The 21,907-nt window shown below is 31.1% G+C and overlaps 1 protein-coding gene and 1 long non-coding RNA gene across 3 annotated transcripts; one reads left to right on the top strand and one right to left on the bottom strand.

Moving 5' to 3' along the window:
* The first annotated feature begins 5,517 nt into the window (after positions 1-5,517).
* On the top strand, positions 5,518-6,626 carry LOC128042851 (uncharacterized). 2 transcript variants are annotated; one of them, XR_008198319.1, is made up of 2 exons: positions 5,518-5,707; positions 6,144-6,626. It is a non-coding gene; the product is annotated as an uncharacterized LOC128042851 (long non-coding RNA). The 2 variants fall into 2 exon arrangements; XR_008198320.1 differs by having other exon boundaries at positions 5,997-6,626.
* A 4,354-nt stretch (positions 6,627-10,980) lies between these two features.
* On the bottom strand, positions 10,981-13,396 carry LOC128043075 (uncharacterized). The gene is made up of 3 exons (XM_052634894.1): positions 13,363-13,396; positions 11,314-11,454; positions 10,981-11,228 (listed from the first exon to the last, which is right to left on the bottom strand). Exons 2-3 carry the CDS (start codon positions 11,447-11,449, stop codon positions 10,981-10,983), a joined length of 384 nt encoding a protein of 127 aa, XP_052490854.1. The 5' UTR covers positions 11,450-11,454; positions 13,363-13,396.
* Between the last annotated feature and the right edge of the window lie 8,511 nt (positions 13,397-21,907).

Here is a 21,907-nt window from a genome sequence, read left to right as displayed (position 1 = left end):
TTTGGGAAATCCTGAATTAGACGCTTTGAATGTGGGACCGAAAAGAAAATATAGCTTTGAATGCGTATTTAACTAGATTTTAGAATTTATCACGTCCATAGGATTCGGTGAATTTTGTTTCCCTTCTTATTAAATTTATCCACCGAAGTAGGGTGGAGTTTGAATCAATCATCCATTTCCAATTTTACAATTTTAAGATGGTGGATTATTTATGTTAATTTTCTTGGTTTTCCTTTTTGATAATTTAGAAATATTTTTTTATTTTTCATTCAAATAAATATTGAACCCTCAACCAATTGTTATTTATAAATTACTTTTCTACCATAAAAAATATGAGAAATAAAATAAAATGATTATATATATATATAAATTCAAACTAATGTATCAAATTTAATATTTTTATTCTTTTCTGATCCATACGTATCTTTATTTTTATTTTCCAAAAATCATTTTAAAAAGATGTGTTGTTTCATATTTTCCATTTTTCATGAAAACGTAAACGTTTTTGTGAAACCAAATGAGGACATTTTCTATGTTTCATTTTGTTATGGTACCTGACGTCAACAATGATCAACATACACAACTTCGTACAATGTGGGGCCACTTTACATCCAGTAGACAATCAGGAGCAATTTTGTGGGCCAAACATAAGACTGATAGAGTATGGGAGCCCAATCCTCTACAAAAAGCTCATCTAACAAGCTCTACTTTGGATGGATCTGGGCATTCTCAGAATTGAGGAAGATGATCGATATTTTGAATTCTAGGAAATCTTGGTTCCAGATCGAATTTCTTGAAGCGAGTCATGCTTGAACGGCCTTCTATAAGCTTAATAGAGTCAAAGATTTGAAGAAAGCGAGCTTCAACGATCCATTTAAACTGTTTTATTTCAACCCAATTATTTTATTTTCATGTTAAAATTCGGTACATGCCCATTCTTTGGACGCATTCCTCTTAGTTTCTACACCTAGTTTATTTTTACTTTCATGTAATTACGATTTTTACTTTCTACCCACTAAGCAAGTAATTCTAGTTGCATTACGCCTCTAGTTTTAACCTAATTTCCCCCATAAATAGGCTATGGCCACCCTATGTATCATACACATTTCTCATTTTATTAATTTTACAACTCTTTGAGTTTTCTCTTCACGACTTTTCTCTTGTTGAGTTTTACAACTTGTATTGGTTGCATAGCTCTAAATATTACATCTCTTAAACAGATCTTTCTTCTCAAAATTAATTGTGTTTCTCTTGATCTATTGGCTATTTTCTCTAATTCTGTTTTGGTGTCTATTTTCCATATATGGCTTGGGCCCTTTTTTTCTCATCAAGAATAGTTTCTTTCTTCATCCAAACAACTTAAGTTTAATCTTGACCGTTGTCCTGTATCACTAGAGGTATCAGTCCCTTAAGAAAACTATTCACATTGACTTAAGTCTTACTTTGCTTTCTCTATTACCCAGTTCCACATTGACTTAAGTATCAGATAACATCTCAAACTATAAGTTTCGACACTCTCAAAATTTACCTTCATATTGCACTAATTTGAGAACATGCGAATCTATTTACAAATCTAAATCATCTCAAAGTGATTATAACAATTGATGTCGTTTGTGAGTATCGAGCAAAATCTATCCCTCAAACCGACAAAGCTTTCCATACTCTTTACTTTCCATCTCTATTTTTTGTTTTGAGTTTCCTCCCACATTATTTTAGGGTTCTATAGCTCCCATTTTTTTATCCTCCATATCTATTTTGCGGTTCATGTTTGATGTTTTTCAACATACTTTTTGTTTTGAGTTTCTTCTCATGTTATGGAGAAGTTTTTTTAAGTTTTCTCTATTTTTGAGGTTTCTTGAAGCTTCACCAATATACTTAATTTATCTTTATTTCTGCGGTTTCTTGAAGCTCCCATCTTTGGGTTTCAAAAACTTTCCAATTTAATCCAAAATTTTTTTGAAGCTCCCTCCACTTTTAAGTTTCTGTAAGATTTTCCAACATATCTCATCTTCATTTTTTAGTTTATCGAAGTTCCATTCATTCCCTTGAAGCTTTGCCAACACTTGCATTATTTTTTAGTCTTTTGAATCTCCCTCAACACTTGCTATTTTTGGATTTCTCTACAATTTCAATGGTACTTTGAGGCCGCGTTTATCAGAATACCACTTTGGAACCACGAATTCTACAGTCTCTATTCTACAACAACACACATCAATTTCTGAGGATATGATTTTATTTCCTCAAGGAACACATTTTCATTTTTTCACGAGATACATTCTCAATCCTCCATGGAGCACAAGGGGATACAAAAATCTATGATGCTCTCTGTACCTATCTAACCAACTGATTTATTCAAATCTTGCTTTACATTTGATAGTTTTTCATCTTGTCACTTTATAATCTACCTCAAACCTAATGAGTAGAGGTGATCATGGGCTGGGCCGAGTTTGGGCCGGGCCCAGATAAATTTTTAGGCCATTCTCTAGTCCTGAGCTTGGCCCGGCCCGAAATATGGACCTAAAAATTTGTCCAAACCTATCCCGAGAGAAAATTGTTAAGCTCGAGCTCGGTCCGGCCCATATTAAATATATATTTAATATATATAATTCGGGCTGGGCCAAAAAAGTTTTACTCGAGGCCCAGCCCATTTTCTAAACAGGCCTCATTTTTTTGCTCAAACCCATATTTCAGGCCTATATTTTTACCCGAACTCTCCCATTTTTCGAGCGGGAAGTCAGGCCGGGTTGGGTAGCCCAACCCATAATCACCTTATAATATATATGTGAATAGGGACAAAAGCGTGACCGTAAGCCGAAGCCTTAAGACCAATCATAAGGCTAGTGCTCTCCCCATTCCCATCTTCCTATATTTCTTTTTCATCTTCAACCCTCCCATTATCTTACATTATTCTTAAGCTTAAGGATTGACTTAAGCAGAGGAAAGTGTCTTGAAGTAAAAACTTCATATTGGTACAGCTTGAGAATATACAAATTCATCTTCAAATTTGATCCATTTAATAGTGACTGAAATAATCATTTAAAAGTGTTCATAATATTTCTTTTCTTTTTAGTATTTTCTCTTCATTTCACTTTCTTTTTTGATATGGGAATAAAAATTCGATCAATATTGATCAATATTGCTAATTTAACACGTAACAATTCTATATATATATATATATATAAAAAGAGTAGCTGTGCTTTATACGTAACAATTCATAATATTTTTTTGCTTGTTGGATATTTACTCATCCGTTGTTAGTCACTTCGCACTCTTTGCTTTTGGCTTGCAAGGAAGCATCCTTTCTAAACTTGAAGAGCCTCATCAGTTTTGGACCAATATAACAACATCCCCACCTTCACTAGGCAAATTCCTTTAGCTAATACATTGCATCGGTGCTTAAGCTTAAATAAACATGGTCGGTTATCTGCTAGTGTTGGGTGCCACCATGCAATGATTCTCCAACTCAATCAATCCCTTTCTTTTGGTGATTGGTTTGTATGTATTTTTAACCTCCCTTCGCTGGTCTCTAGAAAGTTTGCCCTTCCTTTCTCATCTATAACAAATATATTGTTTTTATCTGTTAATAGTTCATGATAGGTTACAAGGATGCTAGTGATATATGCTTGGTGTTCTGCAGTTATTTACCTTGGAAGCATCTTGTTTACTAGTCTTGAACTAGATCGATTGTAGCCCATCTTCATCCTGATAATTTTGATAAGTCGATCTAGCTTCGAGAATAACCCTCGACTCGAAGGTCCAAAATGACACCAACTTGGGATTAGCTATATGTAGTCAAAAGATTTCAAGCGTATACCATCACACGATATAAAGGATTTTTTCTCAAATGCAATCCCCTCGTCTAAATACCAGCTTGGGGTGTATTAGCATATGTCATGTCAACTGTATAATATGTCTGGATTCCACTGAAAATTGTATGCTTGATGGCAATTACATTTTCTTTTTCTCTTCTTTCTGTTTTAATTAATTAAAATAAATGAAATGATAAAAAATAATAAAAAAAGGAAACATATGAAAATAAATAAAATATATTTTAACAATTAAACTATTTTTGAAAAAATATTTTGATTAATAAAATTATAAAATTAATTATATCTCTAAAATGATAAAATTTGTTTTCCAAATTCATTTATATAAGTTTATTCTTAGTAAAATTCCACTGATAATAGTTATATTTTCATATTTTCCTTTTCTTTTATTGCTATACTTTTTTTATTTTTAATCAATTTCTTTATCATTGGAGTTTTCCCAGTAAAAATAAAGTTAACATATAATTGAAGTAAACATAAGTTTTTAATAAATTCAATATTTACTTGAATTAAATTGTAATTTAATTTTACAGCAGTTAAAAGGTAATTATAGAACAATTAAAATTATATATTTTTAATTATAAGCGAAGAAAAATGAACAAAGATAAAAAAAATACATAATTAATAATGGCATAATTATGTTTTCATTTTAAATTTATATAGTATAACCCTTCGGGGGTTTGTGTTTTCTATCAAACTTTGAGGGTAAATAGGTATTTTTCAATTTATACATTCATGTTGGTAGTGTGAGATTTGAGGAATGTGATTGTCAAACATTTTCATGAGACCGTAATTTCACATGCCCAATAATAATGTCGAGATTTTAAAATACATGGGCTAATCTTAATACCACATCTTCATTGCATTCCAGTCAGAATCTTAAATTTTGAATAAATTTACCTTTATATTATTTTAATCAATTTCATCTTTTTCTATGCAAATAAAATATAAGTAAAATTCAAACACTGTTTTATCCACCTATTTATCAAACACTTTCATGAATTGTTATAATTATAAATTATAAAATTATTTCAGTACCATATATTTTCTTATTAATATATAAATTACAATAAAAATAAAATTTATCATAATTTTATACAAATTGAGACTAGAAAAATTACTAAAGGAACTGAACATGTTAAAATAAATTCTATAAGGATAATTTAATAAAATGTATTTTTAAGTAATCTTACATTTCGTCAACTAAACACTAAAACCTTACATATCAGTCAAATGAACCAAATAGCGTAATGTAACAAATGTAACAAGTGTTTTTAAACCGGATCGGTGATCGAACTAGTCAAGCCATCAATTCGTCGATCTAACTAGTTCAATTAAAAAAAATAAAATACTCGATTCTACCAATTCTCGGTCTAACAGGTTCAAAACCACTTTCTGGATCGATCTCCAACTGATTCTCAGTCCAACAATCCGACTGACATATTCAATCTAATTTAAACAACAATGAATATAGCATACCCAATAATGTGCTAAGTAATTTTATATTCATTTGAACGAAACAGAAGGTGAGTGCAGGTTGGTGGATTTTACCTATAGGTCAAATTAGACAATATTAAAATAGAGGGATTAAAGAAAAGTTAGACCATTAACTTTTAAATGGTCTATTGTTTAGAATAAATATTAATAAAATATATATGTTTTCATTTTATTTCAAAAGCAATCAGGATGGTTGAGTGATCTAAAGCGCTAGACTCAAGTTTTGGCCTTCATGAGAGGGCTTGGGGTTCAAATCCCACTTTTGACAGAAATTTAAAATTTTAATGAAGTTGAAAAGAACTGCAGGAAGAGGATTAAGAATAGAGATGATAGCAAGTATGCTATGCCAAAACGAGGCCCCTTCCATAGCCATAAACAAATAGGTACTGCCTTTTAGTTGTCAACTCTTTACTCAAAATACTTCCTGAGTCTTTTAACAATTAATATCATTTGATCTAAGCTTAATTTCTGATGTGCAAGATCTATAGTATGGTAAGCACAAAGCATACTCATAAACTCATGAGAGATTCATTCTCAAATTACTTGAGGCTTTGCTCAGAAAAGAAAGAAGGAGAGAGTTGTAGTGAGACATGGGTTTTAAGAAAACACTTTGAAATTTTTTTTGATAGATTTCACTCTTTCTACAACTAAGTATCTTTCTCTCTTTTATAGGAAAACTTGGATAAGATTCTCCTACAACTGATAAGAGAAAAATGAACTTTCTGACTATTAAGGAGATAATGAGGACTTTTAATTACTGTATTCAGTACTGACATCTGATATGAGGTTTTGCTCTTCAATCCTTATTTCTTTGTCTAGCTTTGCCCTGTAGAGTTTTTCTTCCCATTTGCTTTCATTTGGTGAGCTGTCAAGGTCCATTAATGTTGATTTGTCCTTATCCTAAGCTGGTGTGACTTTCCATGCATTGCTGCAAAACCATGGGTAATCTTGTTACCACTCTTTTGAATCTGGAATATTTTCTTGATATTCTTTGAGTGCCTTTTTTAACTCCATTTGATAGGGTGTTGGTGGTTCTATATCAAAGTCCCAAGGTGCTAGTACATCTCCTAGTAGCCATATTTCTATGGGAATGGTTCTATTGAGTTGGCAGAGATATTTTTGCAGCGTTTTGTAGTTATAGGGATTTGTATCAACCTCTGAGCTGTATGTTTTGTAAATCCAAACTGTTGGAAATGCTCCTAATTATTGGGTTGATGCACCATTTTGCATGAAATATTGTGGTTCATAGAAAATAATTACTACAATTGAAGGAGGTGTTCTTTTGGATTGTTCAAGTGTCAAGGTACAATGGTTTAATGTTATATTAATATAATTTTATACTATATTTAAAAATTAAATATTTATTGAAATATATATATGATAATAATTTAATTTATTAAATGTTATGTTTTAAAAAGTTTATTTTATGAAATATTATAGAATAAAATAATAATATTTAAAAATTAAATTAAATAAAAATATAATATTTTTTTTATCAATATAATATTGCGGACCATCTGGCAAATGTTTGCCTTGCATAGAAGTCTAGCTTACAAATCTTAATTGTGCCTCCTAATGAGGTATTGAGGACTCTTTAACAATATAAAGACTGTGGTGCGATTGAGTAATTGATTAAATATAATTTAACTTTTTACTTAAAAAAACCACAAATGTGAACAAATTTTTATCCCAATTCTCAAGAAAAAATAAACAAAAATAGTTTAAAGTTTAAACGTGGATGCAAAAACTCTTATTTTAGAAAAAAGACAGTTTAAAGCAAAAAACTTAAAAAATACACTAACGACTCAAAGCAAGAATATAATCCGCCTCAATTAAACTTTATGCTGATTGCGGGGTTCTTCAAATCAATGAATTTATGTGGAATTAGTCGCCATATACTTGGACATATGATCAGTTACTGTATTTTGCGACCTCGGAATATGACGAACAAGGACCTTCCAATTTCGACTCAATAAATGATGGATAAGACACATTTCAATCAAATGACTATGTGCAACTCCGCCAGCTAAAATCAATAATGCATTGTATAAAAATACGAAATTGAAAGTTATTTTTATATGATTGATAACCCATTCTTGTTATATAAGAAATCAAAACCTTTTTAAAAAATTGCCTTAGGTATTCTGTAAAAAAACCAATCTAATATTCTTAAAATACAATTTATTTTATTTATTACGTTAATTTAAAGAAAAATTCCAAATCTAAATTGACCAAAATCGTTTTAGAGATTTCTTACAAATCAGATAAGCACCCAAAACAGTCCCTAAGTTGATTTATAAAAGGGGAATTGATGCTTCAGTTACACTTAACGTGTGACAGTTAAGAAAATATGCGCAATATTTGCGCACAATTTCCAGCAAGCACCACAATTTAGCCACCAACGCGCACCATCTTCACCAAGTTTACATTTAAAGCCCACTTTAAATAATATAACTCATTTTTCAAAATTTTGGATCTTTCATATTACAAAATTTAAAATTTTTACAAATTATTAATTTTTAAAGTTACGTGAAATTACATCAACTTCAACGAAGTTACAGTTGGCATCAGCGAACCCACTTCCTTCAATAGGCTTAGTGAACCCACTTTCTCAGCAAATTAAAAAAGGACAATTTATAACCTCCCCTCATCGAGGGAGAAATTGTTATAGCACCTCCGAGAGTTCCCTATATGTGTCATTAACAGGCGAATTACATATCAAACAAGTGTCTGTATCAAGTAAACCTTGAGCATCTGACAACACCATGACCAACCCTCGCTAAACCATTTTCTTCAAGTTGATATGAAGTCTCGGGCTCATTGACCCAACTGTCTTTAAGATATCATATCTTTAGCCTAAAATATCACATCATCACCACTGCAAGAAAATAAAATAGGACTATACCGTCAACAAACTCAAGACGTGCAGACACTCTTGTCTCCCGTATATATAAGCCTAGTCATAATTGCCACCATCATAGTCATCCATTGCCCCTTGTTGATCCTACTCGTCAACAAGCTTTTTTATTTATGAATCTTTCAGAATGAAATAAAAAAATTACTTGGGCAAATATACAACTCTGGAAATATTTGCTAAATTTGAATAGTTGGATAAATTCAAATTGTATTGTTGAATCAAACTCAGCAATTGCACTTACATATGGTAATCCCAATGGTCGACGTTGGTTTTTTTCAAGAGGTCTTTAAAGCATTGTTGTTTGAACTAGATTGAACAGATCGATCGAATTGGTTGGACTGAGAATCAGCTAAGGGATCCATCCAGAGAGTGGTTTTGAATCAATTAAACTGGAAATCGGTACGAATTGATTAAACCGATGGAACAAGCAACAGAATCGGCTAAAAACTTGATTGAACCAATTTTTTTAATTTTTAATTTTTTTAATCAAACCTGTTGGGCGGACAAACTGGTGGCTTGATTGGTTCTATCACCGGTTCAATTTAAAAAACATTGCTTTAAAGTCATTGACATTCAACTAGTTTTGGTCTTTGGTTTTTGGTGTTGTGTTGCTTTGATAGCATCTTCGGTTTGATTTTGGACTGCTAGTGTCGTATTGGATGTAAGAACATTTTGATGCAAAGCGATGTTGGTTGGCAACATCACCTTCTTTTTATTTCAAATTACCTTTCTTCTTTTTATTCTTTAGAGTAAGTTCGTAGATTGATTACAGTCTTTTGTTTTCTAGATTGCTTCTATAACTACACGAATGCAACTATTGTTATCATAGCTTTTGGAGACTAACTACTTTGAGGTTTATTTGTGGGTATTGGCGTTAGAATACCATTTTGCTAGACCATGAACACTACACCAAAATAGGTTTTTAGCGGCGTTTTATTAGGCGCGGCAAAAAATGCCGCTGTTGTCAATGCCGCTAACATTTACGGCGTTTATTTTTATAAACGCTGCTAAAGACCATGTACTTTAGCGGCATTTTTCCCACAAACGCCGCTAATGGTCATGTTCTTTAGCGGCGCCGCTGTCACAAACGCCGCTAAAGGTCATGTTCTGTAGCAGCACTTTTATAACAAACGCCGCTAAATGTCATGTTCTTTAGCGGCGCTTCTATAACAAACGTCACTAAAGGTCATGTTCTTTAGTGGTGCTTCTATAACAAACGCCGCTAAATGTCATGTTCTTTAGCGGCGCTTCCCTCACAAACACCGCTATTGTTTGATGACCTTTAGCTGCGCTTTTCCTAAAAACGCCACTAATTTTGGAATTTTGGCAAAATTAAATTTTTTTTATATTTTCAGCCATCCTGCAGCAACAAATCAAAAACAACCCAATCTAAACCAGCCAAAAGCAATAAATCTATATAATATTTTAAATTAAATGATTAAAATAATATTAATATCAATAAATAAAATATAATTCATATTATTTTTACAAAAATGTTAAAAGTTAAAATGATAAAAATATTTATACAATACACTATGACGGCGGATGTTGCGATTCCTGAAATATCTTCATCTTTTTCTGAAGCTGCTGTTGGAGTTCATCGTACTTTCTACTCTGCTCTGCTTCCCTCGCTACCGCCTCTGCTTCCCTCGCTGCCACCTCTGCTTTAAGTTGTAGCTAGAGTTCTTCATATTTCTTTTGAACCTCAATTGTGGTTGCTTGCATCTGAGCCATCTGGTCTTTTAACCTCTGAACTTCAGCTTGAGACTGACTCGTCGAAGGCATGTATTGCCGCGAGCTGGATCCAAAATATTGGGTTGGGTTAATAAAAGATCCTTGAAATCTAACCCGACCATACCTTTCAGGACCCAAAACTTCACAATAATCGGTTATCAATGTCTTCAAGATGAGCAGAACTTTCTTTGGAAGCAATCGCTTCAGATTCGCTTTTATCATTTAGTTTTCCTAATAAATAAATCACATAGTTAGAATTCAATATATATTAAAAAACAAATGCAACATAACTTAATAATAGTCGCATTACAAGCAATGAATTAAACCATTAAAAAATAAACACTATAAATAACTAAAACAAGTCAAATCGTATTAAGTAAACGTACCATAATTTCACCAGCTTCAGGAGTCATAGGAGACCCATCTTTCTTCCTATGTGTAATTTCAAAAAGTTGAAGGCGTCCAACTTTTTGACCGGGCGACAATTCCTACAATATAGTAGTAAAAATATTATTTAATGGAAAGTTATACATATTTGACAGTATTAAAAATACCTCCGCCTCAGCTACACATGCAAAACTTTTCAACCTGGCTGTGTGAGTGAATTTTTGTTTCTGCCTGCTGCTTTTTCCAACTCGTTCACGATTCTACGTTATGAAATTTTTAGTATGTAAATAGTAAATACTATAAACCAAAATAATTACAAGAGTTTGGAAGTACGTCATACCTCGCCTTTCTTCGATTGCCAAAATCTAACCGCTTCTTCCCATTGGTACCTCAGCATACCTGGCGGGGCATTTTGCAATTTCTCTTCGAGGGTTGTTTTTGTCTTATAATAATCTTTCTTTAAAGTACTTTTATGGTCTCTCCATCTTTTTCCCAATGCCTTCTTTACATAAGTATCCGAGACCTCTAAAGCAAACATCGACTACAAAAAACACAAGTTAAGAAAATAAATATAAATGAAACTTAAACCTAAGTATTACAGATGACATTAACGTTTTGTTACCTTAATATTATCGAGGGTTTGGTTTTGTTACTATCGGGCATTTTATGCCATGACTCGTAGTTGATAGGCAACATATTCGCATTTCGTGCTAAAATGTCCAAGTATCCTGCTAAAAGTTGAGCTTCTGATCCAACAGGCTGACCAAAACTGTTTCGTCCAACTTTGACATGCTCGACTGGATCTAACTCGTATAATTCTCTAAGTAGCGTACGTCCTCGACTTCTGCGCATCCCACCATTTTCAGCTGAAAAATGGTATATTATAATATAAGAATTTGAAAAATAAATCAATTATAAGTCAACAAACATGTAAATTAAATGTAAAATTACTTTGAACTTCTGTAGGATCCTCAAGTGTATTCGGAACATTCGAAGATCCAATAGCTGTCCGTGGTTCACTATTTGTTTCTGCCGAGTTTGGAGCATTTTGAACAATGCTTACATCTCGCATTTTTCTTCTAGGCATTTTATCTGCAATACACATAAAATAGTTGAAAAGTTAGTAACTAATTACAACAATAACAACACATATAAAGTAGTTGAAATAAAACAGCACATATAAAATAGTTGAAAAGTTATGTATTATGTACGTTATTAATTATTGTATTTAATTTGTAAGTTATGGAATGATATGTTTTAAAATTATCAAGTTGTGTAAATTATGTAAGTTGTTCAGTTATAACCATAAATGAATTATTTAAGTTATGATATGATATATATTTATGTATTAGGTAAATTATGTAAGTTATGTATTATATAAGTAATGTAAGTTATGTATTATGTAAGCTATGTAAGTTATTTAAGTTACGTAAGTTGTTTATTATGTTAGTTATGTATTATGTAAGTTATGTGTATTATGTATTATGTATGTTATGTATAATATTAATTAAGTTGTGTATTATGTATTATGTATGTTATGTATAATATTAATTAAGTTGTGTATTATGTAAGTTATGTAAGTTATGTATTTAAGTGTGTGTTATGTAAGTTGTGTATAATGTTAGTTATCAAAGTTATGTACTATGTAAGTTATTTAAGTTATGTAAGTTGTGTATTATGTAAGTTATTATGTTATTATGTAAGTTATGCAAGTTTATATATAAGTTTATATATAAGTTATGTAAGTATATCACTTTTATGTATATTTTTATAATTATTTTTAAAATTATTTTTAAAATTATAAAATTTATTGACAATAAAATTAAAATATAAGTTATATATCCATACCATATATAAAATTTTAAATATATATATAAATTTTAAGTAATGTAATATATTTAAGTAATGTAAATTATAAATTTTAGTAAGTAATATATTTAAGTAATGTAACATATTTTAGTAAGTAATGTAATATATACTTAAAATATATATTTCGTAAGTAATGTAAGTAATGTAATATATACTTAAGAATATATATTTAAGTAATGTAAGTATATGAAACAAGTATATGGACATGCTTCACGTGCTATGATTTTCCGGTATTGTATGGATTAAAATATATAACAAAATAATAGTTTAAGTATTATTTAATAAAATAAAATAAAATACATATTAAAATAAAAGAAGTGTTATTATTTGTGTAAAAGAATAAAAAAATTATAAATTCAAAAATTATAAAAAGATAACATCTTTGTTCATTTATAATCAAAGCGCACTCAAGTGTTGAGACATTTGTTGCACGCGATAAATAAATTTTCTTCAAACAACAAAAAGTAGAGGCAGTGAATATGGTATGATATATTGCTCAATAATTACTTATCCAAAAAATAAATAAAGATATACTAGTTATTAGACCTTAAGTTATGTGCATAACAAAAGTCAGATAAATAAGATCATCAAATTAAAAAGGCAACAATAATTACAACTAGTTCAGACATTATAATGATGACAAGCTTGTTTTAGACGGAAAGCATTTGTAGATAATTTGCAATACTCAACTGCTTAAGACCAAGACTTTTCATTTAATGTAAACAGAATTCTACCTACATTACCATCAGCTTGTATTGCTCATAAAATTAGAAGACCTAATTAGAGATGGGGAGAAAAACTTATTGACCAAATCCCAAGTATTTTACACCCAAAACCATCAAGACCAGTTGTTCCTCTGTGGAAAATATTTCGAGAACGACATTCTCTAAAAGAAGGCAAAAGGATGGAACTTGACTTTTAATTGGTGCATTACTTCAAAAGCAGTTTAGTCAATTCTCGAAGACAAAGAAAGATATTAGACATAAGTTTATAACCAAAATTTGGGGTACAAGCATCGTATCAAATTGAGTTCAATGATCAAATGATTTCACTTCTTGCTTAAGACAATATGAATAATTAAGAGAAAAGCGAAAAATGAACACAAAATAAACCGAGAAATGAAAGCATTACCTTGACGACGATGAAGATAAATGAAAGGAGCGAAAACCCTATACACAGAGAAGACGATTTCACTTAATTCAGGCTCATCAACAAATTAAAAAAACAAGAAAACCCAAAGTTTAAATACATGGGCAAAGAAAACAATCGAACTTTAAAAAATCGAACCTGCTTCGTCTTCACTGTCTGGGTTATGTAAGTATGAAAGAAACCGAAACACTGAAGCTTTTCCTTGTAAGGAAAAAACCAATTGAAGAATGGCGGGTAAGAAATCGACAAACTGCTCTCTCTGCCTCTGACTAGTTAGGGATTTCGATAGCTAGGGGATTTGTGGATTTGGGGCTGGGAGCAGGGAATTGAGGAGAAAAAACCTGATATATGTTTAAAACTGATAAGTTTAATACCGTGTAAAGAAACGGCGCCGTTTAGAGAAATTTTAAGATATATTTGCGGCGTTTTATCTTAAAACGCCGCTATTGCTTCCGATATTTGCGGTGTTTTAATAGAAAACGCCACCAAAATAGAGTACTGAACAGAAAACGGTGCCGTTTTACTAAACTTCAATGCATATTTCCGGCATTTCTAGCAAAAATGGCAATATAAAATCATTTCATGAAGTGAAACGATGCCGTATTGACAAACATTAATTCACACTTGCGGCGTTTTCTTAAAAAACGCCACTATAAGATTCCATTCGAGTAGAGAAACGGTGCTGTAATGGCCCAAATTTGAGGTTATCGGAACAGTGGTTTCGAGACCACAAATCCGATGAGAAAAATTTTATTTTTCTTATATTTTTATGGTTTACAATTTCACAAAATGATTTCGTGAAAATTTCGTTCGAAAATTTCGACGTTTGGGCACTCAATTTAGTCAAAAGGACTAAATTGTAAAAAGTGCAAAAGTTGAGTTCTACATGTTAGAGGTGTCCAATTGTTATGAAACTTTAAATTGGAGGTCCTTATATGGTAATTATACCATTGGTAACTTGGTAGACAAAAATGGACATGAGATAAGTGAAATAGAAAATTTTTAAGTTAGGGGCAATTTGGTAATCTAGTAATTAAAATGAATTAAAAGGGAAAAAGATGGCAAATTATGCTCATCTTCTTCATATGAACGAAATCAGCAAGGGGGGAAGCCATAGTTAGGGTTTTCAAGCTTCCAAGCTCCATAGTAAGTGATCCCAAGCCCCGTTTTTAATGTTCTTTACGTTTTTGAGATCCCGGTAGCTTAATTTAGCTTATTCTAGCAATAATTTAACCTAGGGTTTATATTTGGAAAAATACCCATAGGTGAAAAGTGTTTATCTTGATGTTTTATGATAGAATATGAAGCTAGAAATTATGTTAAACAACTTTTGCTTAGCGATTTTAAGTGAAAACGAGTAAAACGACATAATCGGTAAAAATACCTAATGTTCATAAGTACATGTTAGAGTGGGAATTTGATGTTGCCATAGAAGGGAAAAATGTTCAGAATGTTATAAAACATAAGAATAAGAGATGAAGTTTAATTTCCGAGCCTTGGGGAAAAAATGTAATTATGTAAAAGTTTGGGGGCAAAATTGTAATTTTGAAAAAGTTAGAGTCGAGGGCTGTTTTGATGAATGTGATTATTAAATAAGTTAAATTTACCATTTTAGATCAAGAAGTACGAAACTCGAGGTTAGACAAAGGGAAGAATAAAGTTGAAGATTAAGTTGGTGAATTTGGCTATAATTGGTACCGAGGTAAGTTTACGGTAAATAAATGCAATATTTCAATATTTATTATTAATGCTGTTAATTTCCAGCAATTATGAATTTATTTTATGAATTTATTTGATGATGATCCAAGCATGAAATGATAGAGAATTAAAATTTAAAAGTCCCGTTGATACATAAGGATGGTGCTGGATACGAATGTCATGACATTTGGGTAGAGAGATCCCATGTAAGACCATGTCTGGGACATGGCATTGGCATCCTTAAGATCATGAGTGGTCCCCTGTAAGACCATGTCTGGGACATGGCATGGGCACCGAGATGAGAGGTCCCCTATAAGACCATGTCTGGGACATGGCATGGGCACCAACATGAGAACATCCGATGTAAGACCATGTCTGGGACATGGCTTTGACATGTTATTATCAGAAGAGACCCGAGTATCCTTATTATTCCAATGTAGCTCAACGGGCTTGTAAACGAATCATGTTCATGAAAGTTCAGTTTAAAGCATAAATGGCAAGCTCAGGTAAGTTGTAAGACTTAAGAACTTATTATACTATCAATTGATGTTCAACGATGTAGCAAGGGTTGAGTAAGTTATGCACACAAGTATTCTAAGTAAACAAGTAAGAGAACTAGAATGAGATTAACTAAAGAGTAAACTAGAGACATAGACATTGAGTTTAATTATTTAAGTTAAATATTGTTATTTATTTGCTAGTAAACTTACTAAGCTTTATGCTTACGTCTTTTATTTCTCTTTCTCTTATAGTATTACAAGGCTACTTCAAGGATCCTAAAGAAGTCGGAGATTGTCCACACTATCAACCACAACTCCTCGGTATTTTATGTCGAAACACGTTTGAGTTATGGCATGTATAGGGATTTAGTTATTCTAAATGTTTGTATTTATGATCTTGCTAAAGAATGATGTGTAAGTATTTGATGATGAATGGTTGCTAAAATGGTTAAGTATGGAAGTGTTTGTTGTTATAAAAGTTTAGGTGATAAACTATGAATGGAAATCATAAAAGGGTAAAATTTTGCAAAGAAACAGAATTCAGACAGCACTGTGACGTGACTTTGAAAAATCACCTAGGATGGTATAAAATGAATTAGAGGATGAATGATATATGGAATTAAAGCTTTTTGAGTCTATTTGCATGGAAAAATAACAGTGTAGAAAAAGGAAATTTATATTTTAAGATATGTGAATTTTAGTAAGATAGGGTCAGAATTGTTTTTGGAGTCCCCTGTTCTGAGTTTAGAAAATAATTAAAAATTGTACAAAAATGGTTATGAGTTGAAATTTACATGTTTAGATTCCTTAATGAGTCTATTTTCTGTAGGAACAAGTGGGAATAGCATATGAAAATCCTATAATGAGAAAAGTTATTTTTAGTAACAAGAGGTCAGAATAGTCGAATGGTGAAATAGGGGAGACTTTAACTAATAAAATGTACTAATTGGCTGAACAAAAAATTCTAAAAATTTTATGGTAGGAAGATATATATGAGTCTAGTTTCAAGGAAAATTTACAGAGTTAAATTTTGAGTTCCGTAGCTCAAGTTATAATTAATTTAGTGACTGCTGCGCAATTGGACAACTTTGCTGTAAATAGTGAAAATAATTTGCAAAAGTAAATTTTTATGCTCCGAATTAGTAAGATAAGTTAAGTAATGCCTCGTGCTCGACTCCGGCAATGGTCTCGGGTAAGGGGTGTTACAGGTGCCGTATTGGCAAACATTAATTCACTCTTGCGACGTTTTCCTAAAAAACACCACTATAAGATTTTATTCCAGTAGAGAAACGGCGCCGCTTTGGCAAATTGTAATACATCCTTGCGGCGTTTTTATCAAAATCGCCACAAAAATATTTCATTGCTCAAGATAAACGGCGCCGTTTTGACAATTTTTAAAACACAAGAACCGCATTTTCCCGAAAAATGCCACTAAAAAAATTAAATTCCTCAACTGAAACGACGGTGTATAAAAGAATTTGAATATATATTTGCGGTGTTTTAGGCCAAAACGCCGCTATTGCTTCTGATATTTGCAGCGTTTTAATAAAAAACGCCACCAAAATAAAGTACTGAACAAAAGACGGTGCCGTTTTACTAAACTTTAATGCATATTTCCGGCGTTTCTAGCAAAAACACCAGTATAAATTCATTTCATGAAGCCAAACGGTGTCACATTGGCAAACATTAATTCACTCTTGTGGCGTTTTCCTACAAAACGCCACTAAAAGATTTTATTCCAGTAAAGAAACGGCGCCGCTTTGGCAAATTTTAATGAATCCTTGAAAATGCCACAAAAATATTTTACAATTTTAATAAATCCTCACATATTTTACAATTTTTTATATTCAAATTATTATATATTGCATATCAATTTTAAATTAATAATATTTACAATTTATTATTATCTCTTTTACAATTATATAAAGAACTTATTTAATATATAAATTAAAAAGTACTAATTAATCTAAATCTTAAACCCTAACCCAACTCCAGATCCCTAACCCCTAACTCCTAACCCCTAAATTTTATTTAATATATAAATTAACAAATACTAATTAATCTAAACCCTAAACCTTAAACTTGACCCCAAATCCCTAACCCCTAAATTTTATTTAATATATAAATTAAAAAACACTAATTAATCTAAACCTTAAACCATAACTTGATCCTAAATCCCTAACCCTTAACCCCTAACTCATAACCCTTAAACCTTATTTAATATATAATTAAAACACACTGATTAATCTAAACCCTAAACTCTAACCTGGCATCGAATTTCTAAACCCTAAATCCCTAACTCTTAACATTTAACCCCTAACTTAACCCCTAACCCTGAACCCATAAACCTTAAATCACATTAACCCTTAAACCAGAATCCCTAATCCATAATCCTTAATTCCATAATCTATAAAACTTAAAATTGTAACTCCTAAACCGGTCTTAAATCCTAAATTAATTAACCATATATATACCCTAAACCATATTTATTAAACCCTAAACTATAATGATAATTAAATTAAATATTTTAAAATTAATACTATCTTATCTCTTACAATTATATTTGAAATTATTTAGTATGTAAATTAAAATCAATCAAGAACGTACCCAAAAATTTTAAAATTATGGCTTAATATATAATAGTATTTTAATTTTTCTATTTTTAACAAATATTTTCTATGATTTTTATTTCAATTTATTTATACGTGTCATTATTTTAAATTAATCCATTTTAACAATATTCATTTAAAATTAAATTGAATTTTAATTAATATAAATAAACAAATTAAATAGTAATTAATTCAATATTATTTAATATATAAACTAAAAAATCAGTAATGTATCCAAAAAAACTTTAAAATTATTTTAAATAATAGTATTTTAATTTTTCCATTTTTAAAAAATATTTTAAATTATTTTAAATCCCTGAGCATTAGTGGCGCTTTATTAAAAACGCCACTAACTCCCCAAAAGCTAAGAAAACGGCGTCGTTGGGCTTAGGTTTTTTTGCGGCGCTTTCCCAGAATCGCCGCTAAAGCCCGAAGCATTAGCGGTGCTTACTTAAAAACGTCGCTAAAGCCCCGAAGCTCAGTAAACGGAGTCGTTGGGCTTAGGTTCTTTTGTTGCGCTTTACCTAAAACGCTACTAAAGCCCTGAGCATTAGCGGCGCTTTCTTAAAAACGCCGCTAAATCCCCGAAAGCTCAAAAAATGGCGTCGTTGGTCTTAGGTTTTTTTGTGGCGTTTTGGCAAAAACGCCGCTAAATCCCTCGAAAGCTCGGAAAACAGCGTCGTTGGGCTTAGGTATTTTGCGGCGCTTTCTGAAAAACGCCGCTAATGCTTATTTTCGCGGCGTTTTCCATGGTGCGCCGCTAATGATCGATCTTTAGCGGCGTTTGTCATCCAACCGCCGCTAAAAGTCTGTTTTAGTGTAGTGGAGGATAAATTATTTGCTTTGCTGATGTTGGTTCTTGACTCATAGTTTCCATGAGTTGTTGTTCTCCATAGTAGTGGCATGCTATAACAGATATACAATCAAAAGGGTCGGTTAGCTAGGCTTCGGTTGTTAAATGGCTCTTTAACATAGAACATGTTGTAGACCACAAAGTGTAGAATGGTTGTGTGGTTTCCCTTTTTATTTCAATCTGAAAATAAATCTCCACGCCTGTTGTACTTAATCCATAGTTGTAGTATAAAGCAACTCACTTTGCTTCACCCTGTCAACTCAAAAGTTTTTTTGTGAACTTGTTGCACATTAGCCATGTTGTTTTCATTGGAGAAACTGATATGCTTCAAACCATGCAACAGGTTGCTCTTGATGTAGATACGAATGCCTCAATTTCTTTGATGTCGTCGAGGCTACCGAGATTACATATAGAGAAGGTAAAATCATAACAAGCAAACACAACTTTGGTCGAGTAAACATGATTTATTTAATGATTACATGTGGAAAATTGAGTTATTTTCGATAAAACTGTTGAACCCTAAAATATTTATAAATTTGAAATTTGAAAATTCAAAATTATTTGGATTCATTAAAACTCATCCAGCTCAAATTGATTAGAATCCGAATCCAAAAAAATCCGACCCATATCCGCTCATTTACCACCTATGTTGAGGTTTTGGTTATGAATCAAAGTGAAGTTAATGTTGATTCTCAAACATGTCCCGCGGGCATTATATAGATTCCTTGTCGTTTCAAATGGATGGTCTCTAGTTATGTAGGATTCATTGAATGAAATTATTAGGGAATCAGATGCTCATCATCAGATTTTAATTTAATTTCCTAGTTTAACTATATATTTGAGTTCACCAACATGCACTCGAGTTTGAATCATGAAAAAGTAAACCCCAGCATTTAGTATATGCCAATATGGGATTTGGGGGTCATTGTCTTAAAGCATTTGCCACTTGAGAAAGACGCAGAAAAAGAATAATCTAAATTGACAATAACTAAGCTACAAATCATATGTTAACACGTAGGAAACTTTAATCATTCAAACATGCCAGATACTTAAACCACTTACCAAGATTTCTTAATGTTCATGCGATATCAAGAGTATCTTTTAGCCTGGTGGAGTACTAAAGAAATTATAGGAATCCAAGAATATTAATTTATATAATTCCAAGTTGAGCACCTGGAAATCATGTACGCAACCACAAAAAAAGTAAAGGAGAAGAAGAAATGTACTGGGACCACAGGCCACTGTACATTTTGCGGAAGAGAAGTGGTCTTTTGTAATCTGATAGCTTTCACTCTACTTTTTAAAAAACCCATGGTAAAAAACTTGCAATTATTTCACTTGGGATAAAAAGAATTGCAGTCCATTATTATAACTTGGTTGGCGTGTGTGCCTTGATGTTTGCCACCAAAGCGAAACTTGTAGCTGCAATTCGGGGCAAAAAAGAACCCCGGTGATTGTGTATTGAAATGTCTTTGTCTGAATGAATTGGACTGGGCGAGTGCCGATGGACCATTGAGGCTTTGAGTTTAGTACATTGAAAACCGACTGTAGCCAGTGATATCAGAAGCACCAGATGAGGTACTTAGCTTTACCTGCATTCCACACCTTGATATGATAAAAACATCATTAACATATATGTACCTTTACCAATACATCAATAATTTTATTTTGAGTTAAGATTTTAATTTAAATTTAATTTTTTTAAATATAAAAATATCGATGTGATATAAAACTATTAAAAACGAATAAAAAGTAGAAAAGTTCCTTTCCAAAGAGAGAGAGTGTAAAACCATATATAAAATAGAAGGCAGAAAAGTTATTTTAGTTGCTGGTTTAATTTTTTTCCTCGTTCAACTGTTTTTATCAAAATATCTTAAAATAGATGAAAAAATTAATATTTATTAATTTTGCTCACATAACCATCCAAGATAGCAATTAATTATTTTTTAATTCTAAAACTATATAATATTGTTATATTTTTATTATTAAATAATTTTATATTTTTGTGTTTTTAATCATTTTAATTTTTGATAGTTTTAATTTTTGAATTTTTATATTTTAAAATTTTAAAATTTAATTAATTGTTGGTGTGATGAACACATAGATATCATATCAATAAAGTTAACAGCCATTAATTAACCATTTCATCCATTTTGGTGTGGTTTGGCAAACAACACAAATTCATGAATTAAAAGAAGTGAAATATTAAATTAATAATTAAAATGATTTTTTTAATAAAATTAGATGACCAAATATAAAAATAGCAGTACTAGAATTAATATTTAATTAATTAATATTATTAAATGTCTTAGTTAAAGTAAAACCTAAACTGCAAACGTGGGTGAAAGAATAAAAAGTTTATGTAAAATATATATTTATGGTAATCTTAGTCTTTAAAAGGAAATAGTTTTTTAAATAAATAATATTTAAACCTAAAAAGTATTTTTTTCGTAGTTTTTCTACGTTATTTGGTGTTTGAATTTGGTAAGTATTTTATAAGTTAAGATTTAAATTCTTTTTCCATTCAATTTAATTTCTAAACTTGATGGTTGTTTTTGCATGGGGGTTCAAAATTTTTTTTGTTTAAGTTAGTCCCTAAACTTAACAATTGGTCTCACATTAGGATCTAATTTTTTCCAAGCTAGTCCTTGATATTTCCTTAAAAAAAGTTGGTTAAAAAATTCAAGCCCTGATGTAAGAACAATTGTTTAGTTTAAGTTCCAATGTGAAAAATATTACCAAATTCAGGATCCAAAAAACGGACTAACCCTTATTCTTTAAAATATTATATAAACAAACTAAAATACAGCAAAAATCTTATTATAGTATCTATTATTTTTTAAGAAATGATTTTTAAGTCTTTTTAA

This window comes from Gossypium raimondii, chromosome 8 (assembly GCF_025698545.1).
Source record: "Gossypium raimondii isolate GPD5lz chromosome 8, ASM2569854v1, whole genome shotgun sequence".
NCBI lineage: Eukaryota > Viridiplantae > Streptophyta > Magnoliopsida > Malvales > Malvaceae > Gossypium > Gossypium raimondii.
Note: the sequence above shows the minus strand (reverse complement) of the source record. Positions and strands in the feature narration are given on the sequence as shown.

What these genes read in the sequence shown, in the direction of transcription:
- LOC128043075 (XM_052634894.1), bottom strand. Translation starts at nt 11,449, where the DNA reads ATGCCTAGAAGAAAAATGCGAGATGTAAGCATTGTTCAAAATGCTCCA. An exon ending in GGATCCTACAGAAGTTCAAA is followed by an intron (nt 11,229 to 11,313) that starts GTAATTTTACAT and finishes ACCATTTTTCAG; the next exon opens with CTGAAAATGGTGGGATGCGC.